General features: G+C 34.9%; 1 protein-coding gene across 4 annotated transcripts in view; it reads left to right on the top strand.

Annotated features, from left to right (window-relative positions):
- The window catches only part of LOC143230841 (uncharacterized), a 65544-nt gene extending 48746 nt beyond the window's left edge, over nucleotides 1-16798 (top strand). The window contains exons 3-4 of one of the 4 annotated variants that reach the window (XM_076465079.1): nucleotides 11137-11601; nucleotides 12594-14771. In XM_076465079.1, the coding sequence (XP_076321194.1) occupies nucleotides 11137-11601; nucleotides 12594-13603 (1475 nt within the window). In that variant the 3' untranslated portion in view covers nucleotides 13604-14771. Of the gene's footprint in view, nucleotides 1-416; nucleotides 5855-11136; nucleotides 11602-12593; nucleotides 14772-15454 lie in introns of those variants that run through there. The other 3 variants (XM_076465080.1, XM_076465082.1, XM_076465083.1) reach the window with 3 other exon arrangements.
- The last annotated feature ends 7917 nt before the right edge of the window (nucleotides 16799-24715 follow it).

Raw genomic sequence — 24715 nt, forward strand, 5'->3', positions numbered from 1 at the left:
TGATTTTGTGTTACTGAACGTCTTCATTTAGTTTTTACTTATTAAAATTCCGAGCAAATGAAATATACCTTGCATGTTTACATACTTATGTTTATCTATCGAAAAATATTGTATCAGTTTTTCATTTGTTTTATTGTTTTATGTATCTAACTCTTGATGGCTGGCTTTTAATCGATATTTTTTTTCTTTTTTGGAATGCTGCAAATACGACCAATAACATCAATTAATGAGTTGTTTCTTTCGTTGTTTGTAACATTACACAGACTAACAATATCTATTCACTAATTCGATACGAATTTCGAAAACCTTTTTCGTCGCCTATAACGAACGTTGCATGATCCTCTAAGCCTAAGATATTTGCTAAAGAGATTCGTAAAGTAATTCACTCATGTTTATGGTTGATTCCCTGTATCTAGGTCCTGACGAGGGGGTTCTTCCAATGCGCTGTTGTCGACCACTTCACTATAAATAAACAGCATGCAAGATGTCACCGCTGGCGAGTGGCCCAAATTACGGAACCTGACGTTCTACTGTTGCGCCAACATTTACATACAACACAATACTTCAAAGATGTCTTGGTCACTGTGGAGATGTTAGGCCTAAGCGCACTTAGCTGTGCTACCATCAGTAACGCAACAGAAAGGGCATTTGGGTTTTTTCGAGAATGCTCTTACGAAACTCAATAAGCATGAATTTCTTATGGCTAAACTTTTTTTTTTTTTAATTTCTGTCAGCTATGAGTTTAAAAATCTACAAATAGTTTCTCATTGTGTTCAAATTCAAGTACGAAAAAAAACTGCTTTGTATATAATATCCAAGAAAATGTTTCACTTAAACTTACTTAATAATCGCTCATATCTATATTACATTTAGATTTAAAAAAAGAAAACAAAATTTTGTTACATGAGGTTTAGCAGTTGCTGTGAAACGACTAATCGTACGTATTAATTTTCGTCCTAGATTTACAATCTGGAACCTTTAACAATTGTAAAAGGTATTATCCCAGATACCATGTTGTTTTGTGTGATCGACGTATCAGTATAGTTATGTTTTGATAATTATGATGACTACTGTAAGCTTTGTTTGTTGAATTTCGCGCAAAGCTAGTCGAGGGCCATCTGTGCTAGCCGTCTCTAATTAAGAACTGATAGAGTTTAACGCCTAGTCAACACCACATCACCAAAGGAATAGTAAAATTGAACGTATTGTTATAACGCCTTCACGGCTAAAAAGACGAGCGTGTTCGATAATAGAGTACGAGCCCGTGAGTCACGGATTGCGAGTCGAATTACTAACCATTAGGCAATTCCAGGCCCTTTCAGTGAGCAACTGTTATACTTCAAATTTCATGAAGTCAATAGTAGTCCGTATGTATTATTTTCAAAGGTACATACTACGTTTCTAAGTAAGTGTAACATATATATATATATTATTGGGTTCTAATGTATAAAATATAAAATGGCGGAGATACCACGGGCCAGTAAGTTTACCAGGTCAATCGATATAGTTATTTCAAAAAAACCTCTTCGAGTGTAATACAATAACTTCTTGAAAAAACCAGGTAAAATGACTAAATTAAAATTGCTTAGAAGTGTTTTCGTTGTACCAAATTACAGCTAGTACTATAATTTCGTTTGTTTCTTTATTGTTAAGCATAAAACTATACTACGAGTTTACTGTGCTCTGTCCGCCACAAGTATTGAAAGCCAGTTTCGATCTTTAGTGATTCCTTTGAGCTACCAGGGGGCGGTATTCCTGATATACATTTGAAGAAGGTCATAACCGTCGTTTGGCTCTTGCTTTTTAAACTGTCTGTTTTTGTAGGTTTGCATTAAATAATATATATAAAATGATTTTGTGATTAGTAAGAAGTGCACGTTAACTGTATTCAAATCATAAGCCACAGAAAGATAAATGTATGTGTTTTAATTAAACAAAAAGCGTTTAATTTCTGTGTCATCTAGTGTGCTAAATATTCATTGACTAAAAAATAATCTCTGGATTATAGGCTTAATTTACAATTGTACGCACTTCACACGAACAACATGAAGGAACAAGTCTATCTCGAGCTCATCAGTATTTCGATTTCTTTTATGATTTTGAAAAGCATGATTAGGGAAGATACTACATGTTTTTATATGGTTCAAAATCCTTTAAAAGCATCTTTCATGCACTAAAATTTACATTTTTGGTGAAGAAAAGAAATTACGAAAAAATCAAAATTACATTGCCAAAGTGTTTTGTACTGCTAATTCTGAAAGATTCATTCCTACTTAACATTTATATTTATATTTTTCTTTTTCACTAGATTCATTAATTATTACTATTATTTTATTAATGAATCTTTTTGTAACAGCTTTATGAAATACAATCTTCTTTAAAGGTTCTGTACTTATATAGCCATCAAAATTGAAATTTGACTTTACTTTGTTATATAAAGTTTAATGGCTTTATAACTTTAATTTCTCTTGAACTAGTAAGAATCATCTTTCTCGGGTTCCTAATAGTCGTTGAACAATGTAGGAAAATAATAATACATGTCATTGTTACCTACAAATGCTTCGAATTCTTGAAACTTAACTGAATGGCCGAACTTAAAACCAATAAAACTTTAATAATGAACAAATATTATTAAATTGTCTACCTTATCTGTTTATGGATGTGACAACTAACGATACAGCGCACAGCAATATTATACATCTTTACACCATATCATAATTTCCACATTAGCGCTCTAAATAACACAAGGTTCACATTTATTTACAGCTGTTTTGGTTATAAAATATTGGGACACAACGATATGATAATTTACAAAACAACTCTGATACGTACTAACTCGCTGTTACATGAGGGTCTCGACTGTTTACAGTTGTTTCAGCTATAAATGTCATGGGGCACCGTGATATGATTGTTTATAAAATAACTCTGACGCGTTCCAAAACTAACTCACTTTAACATGAAGGTTACAACTGTTTCAACATATTCTCGAGTCATGGCAATACGAAGCAAAGTTGAATTTTTTACAACATACTGATAAACCCACAACATTGTAACATGAAGATCCCGACTGTTTGTAGTTGTTACAGCCATAAGAACTCAAATCAAAGCAAAATGAAACAAGTTGTCGCTTACTTACAACATTACTAATAGTTCGAGAACATTGAAACGTGAGGGTATACTTGATACGACTATGAATACTTAGGGTACGGTATAGCAATACGTAAGTGTTCCTTTAATTGCGGCCTGGCATGGCCAAGTGCGTAAGGCGTGCGACTCGTAATCCGAGGGTCGCGGATTCGCGCCGCGTCGCGCTAAACATGCTCGCCCTCCCAGCCGTGGGATTGTATAATGTGACGGTCAATCCCATTATTCGTTGGTAAAAGAGTAGCCCAAGAGTTGGCGGTGGGTGGTGATGACTAGCTGCCTTCCCTCTAGTCTTACACTGCTAAATTAGGGACGGCTAGCACAGATAGCCCTCGAGTAACTTTGTGCGAAATTCCCAAACAAACAAACCTTTAATTGCATTGCTATTGAGTTCCGAAACTAAGACAGTTGTTACAAAATTGAAGGATCAAAGCGCACTGAATTGCAATAAATCGTTTGTCTGTGGTTTTAAAGATATTTACATGGCTAGATAATGCTAATACTAAAATTCAACTCCCCAGACCATAGAGTTTAACAGTTTGTAGCATTTCCTTAAGAAACTAAATAAAAGAACAATTTACAAGAGTTACGCCTTACACACAATACGTCATAGCACTGAGTGGCATATTTAGAACTGAAAATATTAAACTTAGTAACTTCGGTAAAACTCAGCGGGTGAGACTGTATTAAACGTCAACGTAACGTTCAGATAAATTTGTTGTTTATTTCAAAACTTCATCGGTTTGATTAATATATCGCCCCCCGCTAGTACAGCAATATGTCTTCGCGTTTACATCGCTAAAATCAGGGGTTCGATTCCCATCGGTAGGCTCAGCAGATAGCCCGATGTGGCTTTGCTATAAGAAAACAAACAAATTTATATATTATAATGGTGTATTACTAATTTTTACAACAAAAATCTAACGTGTAAATGACTTAAATGAAATTTATAATAATTTGAGTTGTTTTTGTTTTTTTTTAATTTAGTTCACGCCATAATAGTTGTTGCTCTTGAAAACAGACGATACATAACACCTCGCCCACTTCTAGGTCTGTCGTATCTCAGCCAGCCTGATGAACGGAAGGTTTCGTTGACACTGCATGTGGCAAATGTAGTGAAGCTGATATAGTATAACATATCATTATTTGCTTGACACATGGGTTTTTTCGAATAGCATTTTAACTGGAATTAAAAAACTCAATCTTTGAAATGGAGTGTATAACTTCATTCCTTAATAACATACCCAGTTACTTTCCATATGAAGTTCGTAACTTGTTATTTGGACTACATTAAAAAATAGAAAACGCGGAGCTAAACCTCTTTCTGGATCACTAACTATATTGTACAAAAGAAGTAAAACCTTGGGAAATATACATGTTATTGTTCTCATTTTGATGTTTAAGTTGTACGTTCAAGTTTTGATAAGAATTGCAACTGCGCAAGTGTAAACAAGTGAAAACTAATAACGCTATTAGACAGCAAGAAAAGTTGGTGCACGTGTACGTGTGCCAAAGTCATTATTTTCTGTGCCACAAGAGAAATTACGCTTTGACAGCTGATTTATCCTTACAAGGAACATAGTAATAGAATGTCATTATTTCTCATTCTTTACGTGCGAATACATAATAATTTAATACAACTTGTTTTATTCTTTAGTTCAGCTTTTACATTTATTTAAAATTATTTGCTCTTTATAAAACTGGTTTTGTAGTTTTCTCTGCTCTTCAACCGTTTTTACTTTCATATAATAGAAAATAAAATTACAGCAAATTGTATAACCCCTGATTAAAATCTTAAAGATATTGATGACTTCATAATAAAATATAAGTCCCGTGTAATTCTAGTATAACTTTCTCTTCTGCTTAAAATTTAAAATAAACAATCATTTATATATCTAACACAAAATTTAATAAAGCGCCTGTGTGAAAATAAGAACGGCTAAAGAGTAGATGAGCTAGAAGAATATTCAGAAAGTGTGCTATGTGTAAAAGTGGCCATAATGTGGGATAAAGAGATTATATTAATATGACATCAAATTATTAATACCAAGTAGTAACGGATAATACTGATTTATAATAAGCTTCTAAATTGGATTAAAGTGTAACTTATTAATATACGTTCAGAAGCACACATTACCTTCCTTGCATTTGAAGATCAATCAAAACTATAGAATGCTACGAGTGCTTTGATTCACTTTCAGAGTTTCGTTTTTGTATGTTTCACCTTTTTGTGGTTTGATTCGACCTACGTGACACTCTTACTTGGAGATTAACATTTAGTGAAAGGCCTCGATGTTAGTTATGATTTATTGACAAATTATAGATAACAGATGGAAACAAAAATTTTTTTTTCCGGTTATATATAACTTTATAAGATATTTTAAAGTAATAATCAACTAAACTAGCTGACTTCAAAGCTCATATTAGCGCCACCTGTTATTATGATTTTGAATATATTAGTAAAATATTATGGAAATGTTTAATTCTGTATGAGCTTATTGTAAGTTCGGTAAGAACTCAAACACTCACACGTGTTATTATTTTGTCAATAAAGAACGAAGAATTTAAATTTTCGTTATAACTATGTTTATGTCTTTTTGTGTGTTTTGTAAATATTAAATTCGTGTTATTAAAGCTTTGTTTTGTTTAGTTTCTTTAGAGATTATATCGTGCTTAATTTGTGCAATAAATCTATAACTGTTTATTTGTGTCACTATGTCTCTTCTCATTATTTTTTTTCCAGTCCCCCCGGTAGGAAAGCGGTAAGTCTGCGGGTTTACGTCGCTAAACTCAAGGGTTTGATTCCCATCGATGGACACAGCAGATAGCTTGAAACAGTTTTGTTATACGAGATATACACGCTCTCTTTCTATTTACAAAAGCAAATATAATCATTAAATTGAAATCCTGTTATATAAATATATAAGTAAACTATGTTATGTGAATGATTACATTAAAGTACTGAGAAGAGCTCAAAAATATGACACCTCATTAAGTAAAGTTGAATATAATGATCCGAAGTCTTCTGAATTTATTGCTATTCTCAGATAACGACATTTTGTGGATTATAAGTTGAGTATGAGTAATAGTATCGGAAGTATTCAACGCCTAAGATGGCACTGAAATCTGAGATTTTAGTGAAATATGTCAAAATCACTGAAGTTTATGGCAGACTGAACAGAATTAAATAAATTTTAGATCCTCATGTTTGAAATTTTTTATTCTAAATAACAGAAAATTAATTTGTTCTGTAACAATCGGTATTATTTTATATTAAATTTGTTTAGCGTTTCGGTTCCTAAATTCCATTAGGAATATATGAATTGGTGGGTTAAATAGTACAACAAAAATTCAAAAGTAATATCGATTTTCAGTAAAGTGACGTTATTTTTGCATATTATTAATAAATATTTCTTCCATTCACAAAGTCAAAGCCATTATATGTTTTATAATCTCAGCAACTTGACTGTAGTGCAATAGACAACGGTTATCAAATTTGAACCTTCTCTCGTTTATTTTAAAAATAAATCAATTTTAAATGCATTACTGAAATATTTACATAAGACATAACTGTGTTTTGGTTAGAATGTGTAACTAAAGTCTTGAAAATTGGCACCAAAATTATTAGGCCTACAGCGTTAGAATTATCCAGTGGTTTTGGGAGATTTTTCGAGGCAAACCTCCTCCAAAATCGAATAGCATTAGTTGGTAAAGTAAATGTTTTCAATGTTGCTAATATATTAAATGAAAAAAAGAATATGAGTAAATGCTCAATGATTATTTATATATGTTACAGGTTTCTTTTTCTTATGACAGAAAGCAGCATTGAAAAGAAAATATGTGACGTTGAGGCCTGGTGCATTTCTCGATTGGTCGAACTCTCTGCCGTAGACTATAATTTTGCCTATTCAAGGCTCATCCACACGATTTGGGTCAGCAAACCAATGAAATGCAATTAGACTTCTTATAACGTTGATGTGTATATAATAATTACAGGTCTTTCAGCCCTTTGGTTTGCTTACCCAAGCTGTGACGTTTAGCCTTGAATAGGCAATAATGCAGTCCACAGTAGAGAGTAAGGCCAATTAAAAAGAGCATCAACCTTTACGTCAGAGATTCTGTTTTCCAATTTTGTCTTTGGTGAGAAAGAAAATAAATCTATAATTGATTTAATCCTTTGTCGAATCGCACGGGAAATCGACACGTGAAACCCGGGCTTATGTCTTACCCTCCATTCATTAAATAATTGTATTAATATGCAAAGCAAAATTAATATCTAGATTACATTTCAACAGCGAAGCTTTTAGAAATGAAATGTATTACTCTAACCCATTTTTTTGGAAGGGGAGATGGGGGTAGTTTCCTACCTCATGTTTCCTGTTACTGTTGATTATAACACTCCATATTTCCTCTGCCATAGTCAGAAAATCGGGTTTTAATAATTCTATTTTAATATATATATATATATATATACGTGGAAAGTTTCTCAAACGTAATATCATGAATGGCAAGACATGAGAAATATGCGTTTTAAAGAACAGCCGGATAAACAGTACAAGTATAATATTCACTAAAGCTAAAAACAAATTAAATTTGAATAATCGAAACTGGTTTGAAACTTCCAGCAGGCCACGCACATTGGCATAGTATAGTGTTTATTGTATAATAGGTTTATTAACCCAATCTTATAAGGAATTACTACTTTATTTGAATACACTTAAATATACTAGACTATTTAGAATCATAGAAATATTGATAATTACATTTAATGACTTGAAGTTTCTAGGAGGTTAAAATTTCCTGATCTATTTGGACTTGTAACTTTTATTTTATTACCGAAATATTTACATGTTCTGTAAAGTAAGCAAAGATTGTAGAAACATGACCATAATGTGGAAGAATAGTCAAGTCATGTAACATGACTAGATGTTTTTCAATACTGCAGTTATGAGAGTTGAATTTCTTTCTCAATGCAGCATGGCATTTCATACAAAAGCTATATAATGCTTCATTAAAAGTTGTGGTTGTTAAAACTTTATCTCTGGGAGAGTCTCTCCGTGAAACCACACAGAAATGTGTACCGACAGTGAAACGAAGACACCCAAAATAACTCTTATTTAAAAATGATCAAAAATCGTTCTAATGAAAGGAGAGGAGAGAAAAAAAAAGACTAATTTTTATAGAAAACAAAAATAAAATTGGTGCAAAAATTCATTTCGAAAATAACGCAGATAGACAAAAAAAAACACTTAAATCACAAGTGAAGGTCAATCATACTCTAAATACATGTTTATAAGTCACAGCGAATCTCTATATTAGGTTGATTTGGTGTTTTTAGGGCGCAAAGCAGCTAGGTATCTGCGCCATATTAGGACCTCAGTGAGACAAGCGGTAAGTCTATGGATTTACAGCCTTAAATCAGGATTCGCTTCTTCTCGATGGACAAGGCAGATAAACGGACGTAGTTTTGCTATGACAAAACAATACGTTTTTAGTAGTCTAAATATATACTGAGAAATGTATAAGTGAAATTCTTCAGCACCTAACACATGTTTATAAATCACATGTAAGAAATTTCAATTGTTTAGACGTGTATTTATTAAACAGGAATATTTTCTGCTGTTTTATTAATAATCTAAACATACATTTATAAAACACAAATAAAATATTTCAATAGTTTATTTACGAACTTTAGAATCGTTGATGAAAGCTTTCAATAGTTTAGTCGTGTACTTATAAAACACAATTTGCTGTCGTTGTTATTCTAAACATACATTTATAAACCATGAATAAAAGTGTTTCAAATGTTTAGTTACGAACTTAAGTATTATGACTAATAGCGATTTCTGTAGTCTATATATACAGTTTTCTTAATACCCTGCATCTGTATTTACAAACCTAGAGAGAAGTTTTCCATTGAACTAAAATTATATGGATAATGAATTCAGGTTTTCCAATAGTTCAGGCATGACTTTACAAACATTCAGTTCAATATTACTTAGTAATGTATGCATCCCTCTACTGAACTTGAGTAAAGCTCCTTCAAGAATTTAGGCTACAACCATCGTATTCAAGAACATTAAGATTCATACGTCATCTGTGCTTGTAAATATGTGGAACGTAATGAATCCCATAATACAGCTGAGCCAGCTATTTGAAACATTTAGTCAATGCAAAATATAATTACTATACAGATTTATCACGAATACGATACCTAATGACAGTAATGCCATAGTTTCATGTTTAAAGAGTTCCACCCTCGTCTAGAGATTTATCACAAAGAATTGTTGTTGAAAAAGTAATATTTTGACGTAAATAACATTTAAAGTGTAGACCTTTAATAATGATAATTCTATACGACGACCAGATAGTCTGATAAAACAAAAGAATATCGTCCGTTAAATATAAAATGTTAAAAAATGTGGTACTTACAAAGTGTTAAAAGAAGCGATATTCACACATAATTTTAAACAAAGCAGATATTATAATCTGTAAAACTTTGTTCCTGTTATCCACAACATGATACAAAATGTAACAGTTAAACAAAGACAGGCAGTTACAGAGAGTGACCAGAAAATAGTGATTTCGCTTCGTTCGCCTAATCGTAGTAACAAATGGTATTAAACTTTCGAGTTTCTACCAATTCCAACTATGAAAGTTAACATCACTGATGCGATTACAGTCTGTTAGGCTTTGATTCATAAAGTAGAGTATAGTTTTTTGTTTCATTTTATAACTTGTTTGAATATAACATCTGAAAGTTTTTTGAGATTTATTATATGTTATAATAATAGAGATTCTACACTGTCTTGTACGTTTTATTTAGTTTCACAGGGACAAAGAAGTTGGTGCAATCTTCTGACAGCTAGAACGCACAAAAAACTTTAAAAAAGCAGTAGTTACAACTAAAAATTACCCAAAAAGTAAAAAAAAAAAAAAACATTTCCTGTAACCTGTTTCTAACAGTTGATCAAAACTCAACAAAACCGATTATGTAGTAGTGGTCAATTTGTTGGGCTGTTGATTTAAAGGCTTGGGGCTAGAGTTCCATTACCACAACAATAAAACCAGTTGCGCTCAGTACCCTGAAGGCGTGAGTACTTTATAAGACTAACTAATTATCAAATGTCCTGTTCTAGTAGAGTAGACCAACAGCTGGCTGTAGATGATATTTACTAGCTGCTTTTCCTCTAACATATTAGTTCAAAATTAGGGACAACTAAATAATCTTTGTGTATTTTTTAGCCAGTATCAAAACAAATAAACAAACAAAATAGAATTGGATTTGGAGTTTACTGAACAGCATAGCCTTGTGTGACTCATGGACTAAACAGCCAAGAACAGAATTATATTCACCAAGTTATAACTTTCTTAACTGTATCTGTACTCAAGTCAAAATGGATCGTTAATCCTGTCTTCGTTATCAGTAGAAATACATTGAATCCATTATTTTGATTTCTTGCGTTTGGCCTTTACAGCATGCTAAATTGGACAAACTGATAATCAGGTAGCAGTGACAGATGTGGAACATTTAAAATACTGGTAACCAAAGAATTTTTTAGTTAGAACACTGATTTTCAAACATTTACGTCCTCGAATCCCTCTGGCGGAAGAAAAGAACCTGCGAACTACCTACTGGTCCTACCCCACTTACTCTCGCTTGCCACAAAAAAAAGGGGGAGGAAAATGGCGTTGATTTGAGCATGATTTGCATTTTTTACCAATCCGCGGATGACAAGTTGGGCTCAGACCACACTTTGAGTTAGTGAAATGCTGTAGCTGTGCAGTAACATATAAAAAACTTCATAGTTGAGACATTAAAACGTTTTGTTTAACGTAAAGCTACTCATTACAACTTAGTAATTACTTTAAACACTCACATTATTTGTGCATTTTTCTTGATAATAATCCAGGTGCCCCTGTAATTCATTGCTTTATTAACTAACACCAATATATTTCAGTGATTTTGTTTTGTACTTTTAACTTATTCAGGTCAAAATAATCTGGAAGAAGAGACAAAAGATGTTACTACATCACAAGATGACGTTCTAGACTCTTTACTGGCCATTCCTTTCAGTTCTCTATCTTCTAGCCCTGGGGCATCACGTCACTGTAGCCCTAGTGTTACTCAGATGATCAGTTCAGTCACTGTAGGCCAAGAGGTGTCAGTAGCATTTGATATTGGATGTACAGAACCTCACCAGAAATCATTTACTGACATGGCTTCACATCTCACAACATTTTCTAGGAGTCGTGCAGGATTTCAGGAATCTCCTTGTAGGAAAATAACTGAAGAAGTTTCTCATAAATCTGGAACAGGAGATGATAATGTGTCTTCTAGTACGGTGGCGACATCTCTGGAACCTGATTTCGAGCAGTCGTCCAAAGAAAACGCAGAAAAAAACCTCAATGAAGCAATGTCTAAAGAAAACAATAAATGTACATCTCCAGAACAAGGTAAGGTGCGTGTTCAAGAGCACCTTCTATATTCTAATTCTGACCTTGCGTGAGCATTTTCTGCGTGGCATTTCTGTCTATGCTTGAGTAGATTACTTGTTCATCAGCATTTTCTACACAGTAAACATGCCCTTGCATGAGTAAGTAGCTTGTTTAGGAACGTCTTCACGTACTAATTCTGTCGTTATATATATATATAGGATGCTTCAGAAGTATCTTCTACATATTCAGATTTTAGTCGTTGCATGAATAGGTTGCTTGTTCATGAGCATTTTCTTTACATGAGTAGATTACGTGCCTACAGCATCTTCTATATACTAGTCTTTAATTTACATAAATAGGTTGTTTTTCAGTTGCATCTCTCTGCTTGCTAATTCTGCCCTTGGTATGTTCACGAGTATTTCCTACATACTAATTTCATCTTTGCTTGATTAGGGTACTTGTCTTTAATAATTTCCTGCATGCTAATTCTATCCTTGAATGTTTAGTTTTCTTGTTCCATAACATGTCCTACATGCCAGTTATGTCCTTGTTTGGTTAGGATACACACACACGAGCAACTACTGTACAGCAATTATGTCCTTGTTTGGTTAGGATACACACACACGAGCAATTATGTCCTTGCACACAGTAGCATCTGAAAGATGAAAAATTGTTGAACAGTGATAAAATAATACAAATGTATACAATCCAGAACTTATAGAATATGTAGAGGCAACTGAAATTGATCTAATAGTGACAAATAAATATAATAGAACTAGTAACTTATATTAGACAACGTGTGGCATCACGTTCACTTATATCTTTGGATTTCGTGCCAGTAAGTTCCTAAAACTACAGTTGTTTCCAAACAATAAAATGAAAGTATGCTAAAAATATATGGTTAAATAACCTGATTTTTGTTTACTTTCTCAATCCTATTTGTTCCACTAACTCTATTTCTACAGATGAAGACAAAATTGGAGAGCAGTAAGTTAATAATATCTTTACAGATACTCCAACACTTCCAGACACACGTCATGGTTTCCCGGAGTCAAACCATGACACCAAAGAAACATCAGTTTTGTCACAGTTGAATGATACTCAACACGAATCATTTCAGCATCGAGTAACAATTACATGCAACCGCTCAAAATGTACCAAGACCTTGCCTGCAGAAGAAGTACGGGCGAAGTTTCGCACGTGTCCCAACTGTTACACTTACTATTGTGGCAGACATTGTCGCAGACTTGACTGGGACCGTCATAAAAATCAATGTCCTTACACAAAAGTCGATAACTTGTGCCAACAAGTTCTCATCAAAGTTCGACAAGACCCAGTTTCCAGACGGAATCTATCTGTATGTGCAAGAAGAGGTTATTTATCTCGAGGGCGAGGAGCTGTCAAACTGGTATTCTACAATTCAGAAGGTGCCTTAGACTTTATGAGTAAAGGTTGGGAATCAATTCGTAGACAGAACGTTTATGTCCCTCTGGGTGATCTCCTTCCTCAAGAAATGGGAGCAGATATGTATACCCACGTCCGCTCCCTCTGTGACCACTACAACCCAGGAAAGAAGTTCGTTCTCCTAGTAGCCGTACGTGTAACTAAAGACGTATCCAGTGTTGCTGGTGCTGTTGTAGAGCGAGAAGTAATTATACGGGGAATCAAGATGAGACTAGCTCCTCCTCTGCCGGAAGATGACGTCCAAACGGTGATCTTAACATTAGCTAAAGACCCCGGATCTGACGTAACTGAGCGACATCAACAATATTCGGCAATGGAACGTCACCTGCAGGAAAGAGGAATCAACTTAGAAGCAGAATTTCCTGACATGTATGCCAAAATTAGAATTTTCGTAGAAAAAGGAAATCCATTTCTACCCTTCAGCATGTTCCTCACTGATCATAGAACAGCCAAGATGTTTATGTGTATAATCCTACCTTGGGCTGATGCTGATATCATTCAAAACATTTCAGCCAAGGCAGCTGTCACTACAACCAGGCAACTCTGGATGCTATAATTCTACCAGTTACCATTATTTTGGAAGAAGTCTCAGTCTCTACTTGCGAATTCGTTTTCCTTTACGTTTCTTCTAGATCCTTAAAGATTCACGTTAAGTTAGGAATTAGGTTGTTGTGAAATTAAATTATTGTGAAACTACTCTAGTGAACGACGTTTAACTAAGCAACGGGTTATATAGGAAAAAATTAGAAAAAAATCATATTTGTTGGCAATTTTTAATAAATATTAAAGCATTTGTAATTGTGCATTCCATAAACTCCAGTTATACACTTACAAATGACGTGTTGTATCGTTATTGCTTATAACAGGTTATGATAAATTTTAGGTGTAACAGTGATTGGAAAGTGATCAAAATTGTATTAGATTATTAGAGCATATACCAGTTTTGATTGGTTTTGGAATAAACTAAGACATTAGAATTTATAACCTCTTTCGTGTTTTTATGCTTCTAACCCCTGTTTTTATAACTGAACTTTGAAAATTTTTCTTTTTTTGTCTCAGGTATATTATTTAGAAATCGATGTTTCTTTGTTTTAGTTCAGTAAAATATTTAGTTTAAACTTTAGGTTTATTTTGTAGTTTGAATCAATTTGCAATTAATTTTCAACTCAGTTTCGTTTTTTGTTACATAATATTTTAAGATAAATTTATTGGGATTAATTTATCAATAAATAGCAGACGTTGTAAGAAATTATTTAAATTTAAAATCCGTTAAACGAACGCGTGATTTGAAAAATAATAATTTTGAAAATATGCTTTTAAAATAATCGATTCATTTTACAACTATTCAAAAAATATTCATAACTAACTATTTGAAAAATAATTAATCGTGATATTTGTTATTGTTTGATATGAAACTTTGATGTATTATAACAATATAACAAGTTGTGAGCCATGGCTTGTTTAATTAAGTTTGAGAAGGCAACAAATAATTGAATTTATAGTGAGCTCTTGAAGTTCAATATTTAATATGCTAACAATCTTAATATGATAGTGTTCGTATGAAAAAACACTGTAAGTTCATAATATATATATACAGAAAAGATATGTATATAACAGGAAATATAATTATTTTAGATGCTAAGTAAATGTAACAATGCCTTATTTGTAAATTTAGCATTTGTATATAGAAAATTAAAGAAATAAATAAATCTTATACTATGAAATTTTGCTTTCTCCTGAAAATACTTGTTTGTATAAATTATTTGTTTGTTTGTTTATTTCGGATATTCATATAAAACTAGATAAGGGCTATCTGCGCTGATCATTCCTAATTTTGAATAGGTAGACTAGAGTGAAGGCCGCTAATTAGCAACATTCACATTCATACGTTGGTCTTACTCTAATTCAAAAGTGTAATTTGAGTGATACTCTTATATCGCACCGACAGCTCGAAAATGCGGAGAGATTTAGTAGCAACGGAACACGAACCTTTAAAATCACAGTTCGACGCGTTAACGGTAGGACACGCCCCTTTTTCCTTTTGTACCAAAAAGTTCCGAAACAAACCCTTCGTTATTTACCTTATTTACGAATAATATTACGGATTTTATTATAATATACCTTTTGAATTTTAAAATTTGCTTAGGATTAGACAGAATGTCCGAAACGTATTGAACCACAGGCATTTAAACGAATTTTACAGAATGCGTTCCACATACTGCTCTTGTAATTCGAAACATATTTAATTAATCGCAGGATTAACTCGAAATTCTTATGTTTTGACAGCGCCATAATCAGTTACGAACCTGAAATTTAAAAAAATCCGCAAATCAATCACCTGTGGTTCTAGACTGTTCGGATATCGTATATATGTATAAATATTTATTTTCTGTGTATTTTCTTATAGCAAATCCATATCGGGCTATCTGCTGAGTCCACTGAGGAGAATCGGATCCCTGATTGTTTGTTTTTTGAGTTTTGCGCAAAGCTACTCGAGGGCTATCTGCGCTAGCCGTCCCTAATTTAGCAGTGTAAGACTAGAGGGAAGGCAGCTAGTCATCACCGCCCACTGCCACCTCGTGAGCTACTCTTTTACCAACGAATAGTGGGATTGACCGTCACATTATAACACCCTTACGACTGAAAAGGCGAGCATGTTTGGCGCGATGGGGATGCGAACCCGCGACCCTCGGATTATGAGTCGCACGCCTTAACGCACATCTGGCCATGCCGGGCCGGGATCCCTGATATTAGGGTTGTAAATGCGTAGACTTAGCGGTGTACCAGTGAGGTACAAATATATATATTCTACCCTTTTCTACAAAGAATCATGTGCTAAGTAATTCTTGGGTCATCATCCTTGTAAGAGAGTAAATTTTCCTTCACATAAACCCTTCACTCACAGTTATATCATAACCTGCACTGATTTTCTTTGTTTGTTTTGAATTTCGCCCAAAGCTACTAGAGGGCTATCTGCGCTAGCTGTCCCTAATTTAGCAGTGTAAGACTAGAGGGAAGGCAGCTAGTCATCACTACCCACCGCCAACTCTTGGGCTACTTTATTACCAACGAATAGTGAGATTGACCGTCACATTATAACGCTCCCACGCCTGGGAGGGCGAGCATGTTTGGTGCGACCGAGATTTGAACCCGCGACCCTCGGGTTACGAGTCGAACGCTTTAGCACACTTGGCCATGCCGGGCTTTAAATAAGTTATTCGTCATGGACCTAATAAACTATCATACCAATTCTAGTGAAGATTCATCCATACCCTGCGAAGTATTTACATAGATACACAACAGACAGTACTATTATATTTATGTATATGGCGCTAGTGCATCCTATCCGCGTGTGACGTATTCATGACGTCATATTTGAACCCTAAGAATGGAGAAAAGTAAAGTACTCCGTGACAAGAAACTGAGGCTAAACGAGAAAATCGTGACCCTTATTGCATATGTAAATACATACAGGTTACAAATTTCTTGAAGTTGGAGATTGCACATCGCTGAATAAAAAAGTTTTCCAGTATCATATAAGCAAGAGTTTTATTATGGTATGATGCTCACCTTTTCTGCTGTAGTAACGTTAAAATCTTACAATCAATCCCACTATTCGATAACAGTAGCCCAAGACATGCTGGTGGGTGGGGCTCACTAATTGCCTTTCCTCTAGGCAATGACTTCTAAATTATGGACAGTTAGCACAGATAGCCATCGAGTGTCTTTGCGCGAAATTCAACAAACAAACGCTTAAAGCTACACAGAGAAAATTCGTTGTAATACTATGGGAAATAAAAATACAAAATAAATAAATATACATGTGCAAGGAAAAACGTAACATCTTGTGTTTGTTTATTGTTGTTTTTTGTCCGAGGAACCGAAAATGTATACAATGAAATTATAGAAAACTGAGATGTAACGGTAACGGTTTTATTTATAAAATAAAGACTACAAGACTACATCTCACAATAAACAATGAATACAGTTTATTTCATATTCAGTGTCTGAACGTGTAAAACATAGCTTATCTAAGGCAGACAACTCAAATTTATTTTGTATTGCTAATTATGTCGACCAGATTGGGCACTCTTTTGAACGGTAATCTTTCTTGGATTTTATAAGTATTCAATCTCAAACTCCATCAGCATTACCAGCAAGCGATACCACCCACGTCATGACAAGAAACTCTTCTACCCACCCTCGTGACTGATATTCTAGCCAGTAGTCAAGGCCAGCAAGACAGCTTTTCCAGTGCGGATCATTTACAAATTATCTTGGTTACTGATGTCCAGCTGCAGTGGCCACTACAGTATTGCCACATTCAAATGTCGAGTATTTTCTGTTCGCATAGAGCGCCTAATTGAACCTACAATATCATTTAAAAGTTATTTGGATGAAACATATGAGTTTTCAAAGTTAAATGATGGTGTATTCATGGCAACAAAATGCAGTCCCACCCCTAGTGGCTCAATAATAAGTGTATATATACACATATAGATACCTACGTTCAAATGTAATTGTTTCTCTTCTTTCAAAATATGTTTTTAACGTTTACATTTTCAGTTGCCCACACTTTCTACGTTTAAATATATATATATGTATAGGTAGCCCGGATGTAGGTACATTTGATCACATCTTCATCTTATAGACTTTTGGCTACTATCAAAGCCAACCGAAAAGTGACATTTATTAATTTGGTATTATCAGATACGTTTATTACCTTAAGGGTTCCACCGAAATAGTTTGAGCAAGGTTAGGAAATGTAACTAACTGAGTTCGAAGGAATACGCCAAACGTAAACAAACAAAAGCAAGCGGGGGTGCATTTAATGGTAAACAACACTTTAGGGGAGATTAATATTTATTAAGATAAACTTGATCTTTTTCAGACTCAGAGAGTGTAAAAATATTCTACAATGCTACCCCTCTCACGTGTCCCAAGTTCGTTGATATATAATCGAATAGTAAAATAAAGGACACCTAACCAGCCAGTAAAATATCGCTGTCCACTTTTAGAGAAGTGTCTGCTACCACGACATTACTGCAGACAGTAGCCCTGGTTGTGCTTTATAACACGCTTTCCGCAAGAAAGCTCACGTGACACCGGAGGGGAATGATCAGAAAATAGCAATGGAGGTTAGCCACATTCCTTCGCTTACAATCTGTTCGTGTAACTACACAACTAGAAACATGTATGTGTTAACATTTTTGAAATTCCAGGGGAACGTAAAATGTTCATTAGTCTAACAAAAAGACAAAAATGAAATATTAAATGTATGTTTGAACACCATACATAAATGTTTACACACAATTTTCTTTATCAAGATATATATATAGAAATTTATTGGTATTTTTAATCAAATAACACTTTATGTAACACACGGATTAAATGGACAGATCAGATTATATCTATCCACCAATTTTCCTGTATGGTCTGTTGAGCAGAGCAACAATATACTCGATAGTGTTTTTCCTAAATCTTCCGTGAGTATGGAGTTGTACAAAAATTACACGATAAATTAACAATCGAACGGGTAAGAATGATATAAAGTATTTTTTTGGCAAAGAAAATCTCTTTGTGAACCAAATGCCTGTTTCTGAGGATCTCTAGGACTATATTCCATGTCCACTGCGGGAATTGAACCCTGAATTTTAACGTTGTAAGCCATAACTTACGTCTGTTCCACTGAGAAACAGTACTTAAACTACGGTTTATTTAAAGAAAAATATCGAACACTTGTTTCCATGATTCAATAGCATTTCCAATTCTTGCCAAGCGGGAACAAATTTTCATAATTTACTTAAAGTGTCAAGACCAAGTAATATACATTTTATATAATTCGCCGAAAAAAAACTCATTCTTCTTACCTGAGACTCCAGAATGTAGCACAATATTCTGTATGTAGCTGTTACAGAACGAGATATTTTTAGACTGTGTTAGACAAAGTTTGCTTAGTCAGTAGCAAGCGTTTGTTTGTTTGTTTTTGAATTTCGCACAAAGCTACTCGAGGGCTCTCTGTGCTAGCCGTCCCTAATTTAGCAGTGTAAGACTAGAGGGAAGACAGCTAGTCATCACCACCCACCGCCAACATTGGGCTACTCTTTTACCAACGAATAATGGGATTGACCGTAACATAATAACGCCTCCACGGCTGAAAGGGCGAGCATGTTTGGCGCGACGGGGATGCGAACTCGCGACCCTCAGATTACGAGTCGTACGCCTTAACACGCTTGGCCATGTCGGGCCAGTAGCAAGCGTAGGGAACACGTTCAACCAGTCAACTATTTCTTCTATATTGTTTATTTCAAATTTCAAAGCTACACGAGGGCTATATGCACTAGCCGTCCCTAATTTAGCAGTGTAAGACTAGAGGGAAGGCAGCTAGTCATCATCACCCACTGCCAACTCTTGGGCTACTCTTTTACCAACGAATAGTGGGACTGACCGTCACATTATAACGCCCCACAACTGAAAGGGTGAGCATGTTTCGTGGAAGGGGGATTCGAACCCGCTACCCTCATATTACGAGTCTTGCGCTCTAACCACCTGGCCATGTTGCGCCTTATTAAGAGCTTATGAACATAAAGAAACTTAAGTAAATTTGAACATAACTATAATAAACATTAACTTTTAGACATTTAAAAACCAGTTTTGACCTTTTGAAGTGTCACTGATTGAACAGGGAAAGTCAGAGTTTTAGTTTTTTAATTAACAAAAGTCTTTAAAATATTATTTTATTTTATTGATCCCTCTATTATATTAACTGATAGGATAAAACTACTGTGCCTGTTTGAACTATATGTAGACAAATCACATGTTTTTCAAATGTCGTTAGTATATAGAAATGTTGACTGATTTTCGTTTAATCTGTTTCTATGCAATTTAGCATAAATAGCAAATAAAAGCTGACGAAATTGTCTCGTTCTAACTGTCTTTGTCCCCTTGCTGCTTTCTATTCCAGATAGTATTTATTCTCCCGTACGGATGTTGCATCAACGATGCACAGTAGTGTAGGAAGGGGTCAATGAATGCAATGTTCTTCATTGGTTGATAAGGCTATTTCTGTATGTTCCAATCAACAAATGCTAAGAGAATTAACAGTAATGTGATCATGCTATTGTTGAGGAATGAATAGAGGTTTTATGTTTCACTATGGAACTTTGGCTAGTTCTTTAGAGATTCATCTTGAGAAAAAGAAAGCTAATGATCTATTCACGAATCCAGCTGCCTAAATCTATACACACGTATGAATACTGCTTTTTTGTGTCGTTAACAAAGACTGTTTTTACGTTCATCACACAAGTCCAGTCTCTTTTTTTTCACACAGTTCAAAACTTAATTTAACAAAATGAGATCGCTCTGTAATTTTCCTGCGTGATTCTCGTTTTATTAAGCAGAACTATATAACACTTACATGGAAATCAGTTTATATAAGAATACCACAACTAGATAAGAAGGAGAGGCTTTGATGCAGTAATAATAGAATTTATTGGAGTGTTAGCGTTTTCTTTAACGTGCATACTATTTTTTGCTTGAACTCTGGTGCTTAAATGAATCCAAAGGGCCTCTATTAGTGAAAGGATAGTTTATTCTGCAGATGGAAATACTCGCCACACCCAAGAAGAAGAATTTCAAACAAGTAAAAGGCGGTTGCATAATAGATGTGTTGAGTGTAAGAAAAGACCTTTTCTAGACATAGAATTATTGTTCTTACTGTGAAACTTCCTGGCATTGATCAGCTAACAGCAAGAGGTCCAGAAAATCTTCTAATGTTTAGAGCATGCAGATAGGAAGACTGGACCTTAATCCCGAGGATGGATCTTGGCTTAGGGGAATCGAGAATAACTGAGGGTCTCAATGCGGATTGACAACTTCTAACCCCTTTCTTTTGTTCATATTAATGACAAGCATCTAAGAAAAACTGAATGTTCAATGGTGAATGATCTCCACCAGTCAGAGCTGTTTCCCCATCAGGAAAGACAATGTACAGCCACAAGTAAAGACATGAATTATGGTATGGTGAATTCCTTTGAACCAACCAAGACTTGTAATGACACCCAGGATCAAGCACGGCTGTATCATGGATTGTGAGAAACTAATCACCTTGTGAGTACAGTCATGGAACTAACCGCTCATCAGAATGCTGGTGCCCCTCATTATGATTTGTTTGTTTGTTTGTTTTTTAATTTCGCACAAAGCTACTCGAGGGCTATCTGTGCTAGCCGTCCCTAATTTTGCAGTGTAAGACTAGAGGGAAGGCAGCTAGTCATCACCACCCACCGCCAACTCTTGGGCTACTCTTTTACCAATGAATAGTGGGATTGACCGTACCATTATAACGCCCCCACGGCTGAAAGAGCGAGCATGGAGCCTTAACGCGATTGGCCATGCCGGGCTCCTCATTATGATAACCACTATGCACTCAAAACATCAGTGCCATCTCGGTCAGGCATTGGCCAAGAACTCACAAGGAGGAAGTTTTGGTCAACAGCACTAAATCCTGTAAGCAAAGTCAAACTGATTTTACCCTCAATTTTCAAGGGTAAAAAAAAAAAAATTGAAAACTGATTCTGAAAGTTTCCTAATGCATTCCAGGTAGATAACTACCTCAAATGAATGGACTGAAAAAGTCTTTCCAACAACTAGTTCTGAGCTTATACAGTCCAACTGTCGATTATGTTGAACATTTTAATAAAAAAAAGTTTTGTTTGTTTGTTTGGAATTTCGCACAAAGCTACTCGAGGGCTATCTGTGCTAGCCGTCCCTAATTTTGCAGTGTAAGACTAGAGGGGAGGCAGCTAGTCATCACCACCCACCGCCAACTCTTGGGCTACTCTTTTACCAACGAAAAGTGGGATTGACCGTCACATTATAACGCCCCCACGGCTGGGAGGGCGAGCATGTTTGGCGCGATTCGGGCGCAAACCGGCGACCCTCAGATTACGAAGCGCACGCCTTAACGCGCTAGGTCATGTTAAAAAAAAAAGTAAGAGGACTGTAAGTCAGTGTTCTATGAGCTCTCTCAATAACTTAGCCCAACTGACAATTGGGTAATCCAATGGGCCAAGTTCAAATGTCAGAAGAGAACTTTCAGCAAAGGATTAACCACCTATGAGGATGATTTGCGCCAGTTGCACAGGAAGACCTACCATGCAATGACACTTGCAGATTAGGAGGATATACTCGTGAATAAATTTATTGATTGTATTTCTAGCAAAACCATAAGTCAATACTGGAATCTTTGGGACATCCTTTCTTTAACTAAGACAATTTAAGTTGTTACCCTGTATGAAATAGAAGTTTTGATTCAGTTGATAGAGAAACAAAAGTTTACAGTGACAAGTGTACCGGTTACAGTGCAAGTGAACTAACCTAATCAGGCACTTCCACAATACTGCGCTAGACCTGTACCAAAGTTTAACAGCCACATATACATCTAGCATTATATTGCATCTGTACTGGTTTCTCTTGAAAAGATAATGCTATTCAAGTTTGTCCATTTGATATACAGTCATGTGAAAAAGTTAGGACATCCTATGAAAGCCCGTGTATTTGTGTAACATTTTTGGATATATAGATATTTAATCTCAATTTCAACAGTACTGAGAGATTATAGGAATATAACTAAACAATTAAAACTGGAGAAAAGACTTTTCAAGATCTTCTGTAAATGTAATTCTACAAAAATGCATATTCTAACTGAGGAAAAAGTTAGGACACCCTACTCCCTAGTAGCTAGTGTTACCCCCTTTGGCTAAAATAACTGCAGTGAGACGCTTCTTGTAACCATCTACCAGTCTCTGACATTGGTCTGAAGAAAGTTTGTCCCACTCCTCAGTGCAGAATTCTTTCAGCTATGAGATGTTTGAGTAATTTCTTGCATGTACAGCCCATTTCAAGTCACCCCACAGCATCTGTATAGGATTAAGATCTAGGCTTTGACTCGGCCATTCCAGAACTTTCCATTTCTTAGTTTTCAGCCAGTATTTGGTGGATTTACTGGTATGTTGTGGATCATTGTCGTGTTGCAGGGTCCAGTTCCGTTTCAGCTTTAATTTTCGTACAGATGGTCTTACATGATCTTCAAGCACCCTCTGATACACAGTAGAATTCATGGTGGATTCTTTGATGTGAGCTGTCTAGGTCCTGCTGCAGCAAAGCAGCCCCAAACCATGACACTTCCATCTCCATGCTTCACAGTTGGTATAAGGTTCTTTTCGTGGAATGCCGTATTTGATTTACGCCAAACATGTCCTCTGTTCTGATGTCCAAATAATTCTGTTTTGGACTCATCTGTCCAAAGAACATTATTCCAGAAGTCCTGGTCTTTGTCTACATTATCTCTGGTAAATTTCAGTCTTGACTTGATGTTTCTCTTAGAGAGCAAAGGTTTCCTCCTTACACACCTCCCAATTGTAAGAAATGAAGACTGAGAAATACTTACAGTTATCTGCAAGATTTTTAAAATTATATACATGATACCGTATGAAAAATTTATATATTTTACTATTTTCAGTCGTTCAATAATTTATGAAAAAACTACCTTTTTATTTACTTTACTTGGAGTTAATAACATTTATTCGGTTCAAATACATATCGTCTATTCACTGCAACATATTGAATAAGAAATGGCAAGGGTATTGTATAAGTTTTCGTGTTCGCACTTTGATGTGGATTCTGTTTACGTCTGTTGTTAAGAGCAAAGCTGCAGAATGGGTTATCTGTGCTATGCCGACCACGTGTATCAAAACCCGGTTTTTAGCTGTGTGAAATCTCAGATCTACTGTTGAGCAATTGAAGAGTTCATGTTTTTAAAACAACTGCAACGTCCACTTTCAATACGGTTGTTGTTTAATTTGTCTGTGAACGAATGGGATAACCTTAATAATCCCGTGTGTATTTTCGTGCTATCTGCTGAGTTAACCGAGGGAATCCCGTGTGAAATCCCAAATGTAATCAACATTATTATTTTATTAATTAATATTATAAAGTTATCACCATAGGTATCAGAAATGAGCTATTATTAAGACTTAAATCTTACTTGGTACAGAATTTAAGAAAAATATTATTGTACCAAAAATCCAATTTTGTTTATTTAAACAAATGGGATAACTTAATAATCCCCTGAGAAATATTAAGTTTCATTGAAATGATTATTTTATAAATTAATATTCTGAAGTTATCACCATAAACATTATAAATGAATTATTATTAAGAATTAAATTTTACTCGCTACAGAATTTTATTTAAATTTTAATATACCAAAAATTAAATTTTGTTTAGGTAATGCACAAAGTTATCTATGACACTAGTTTTACCCCTCCAGTGGCTCGGGGGTATATTAACGGATTTACATCGCTAAAAATCGGGCTTCGATACTTGTGGTGGACACAGCACAAATAGCCCATTGTGTAGCTTTGTACAGTACAGTAGTAAGTCTACGGATTTTCAACGCTAAAATAAGGGGTTCGATTCCCTATTCGGTGGATTCAGCAGATAACCCTATGTGGCTTCGCTGTAAGAAAACACACACACTTAACTATAAACAAACAAACGGACACCAATTTCGAAACTTCAAACAATATTACCAGGGAGACAAGTGGAAAAGTAACGGCGTTAAACAATACTAGCAATGAAAGACGTTAATTTCTTGTTAAATTAAAAG

This window comes from Tachypleus tridentatus, chromosome 10 (genome assembly GCF_004210375.1).
Source record: "Tachypleus tridentatus isolate NWPU-2018 chromosome 10, ASM421037v1, whole genome shotgun sequence".
Lineage (NCBI taxonomy): Eukaryota > Metazoa > Arthropoda > Merostomata > Xiphosura > Limulidae > Tachypleus > Tachypleus tridentatus.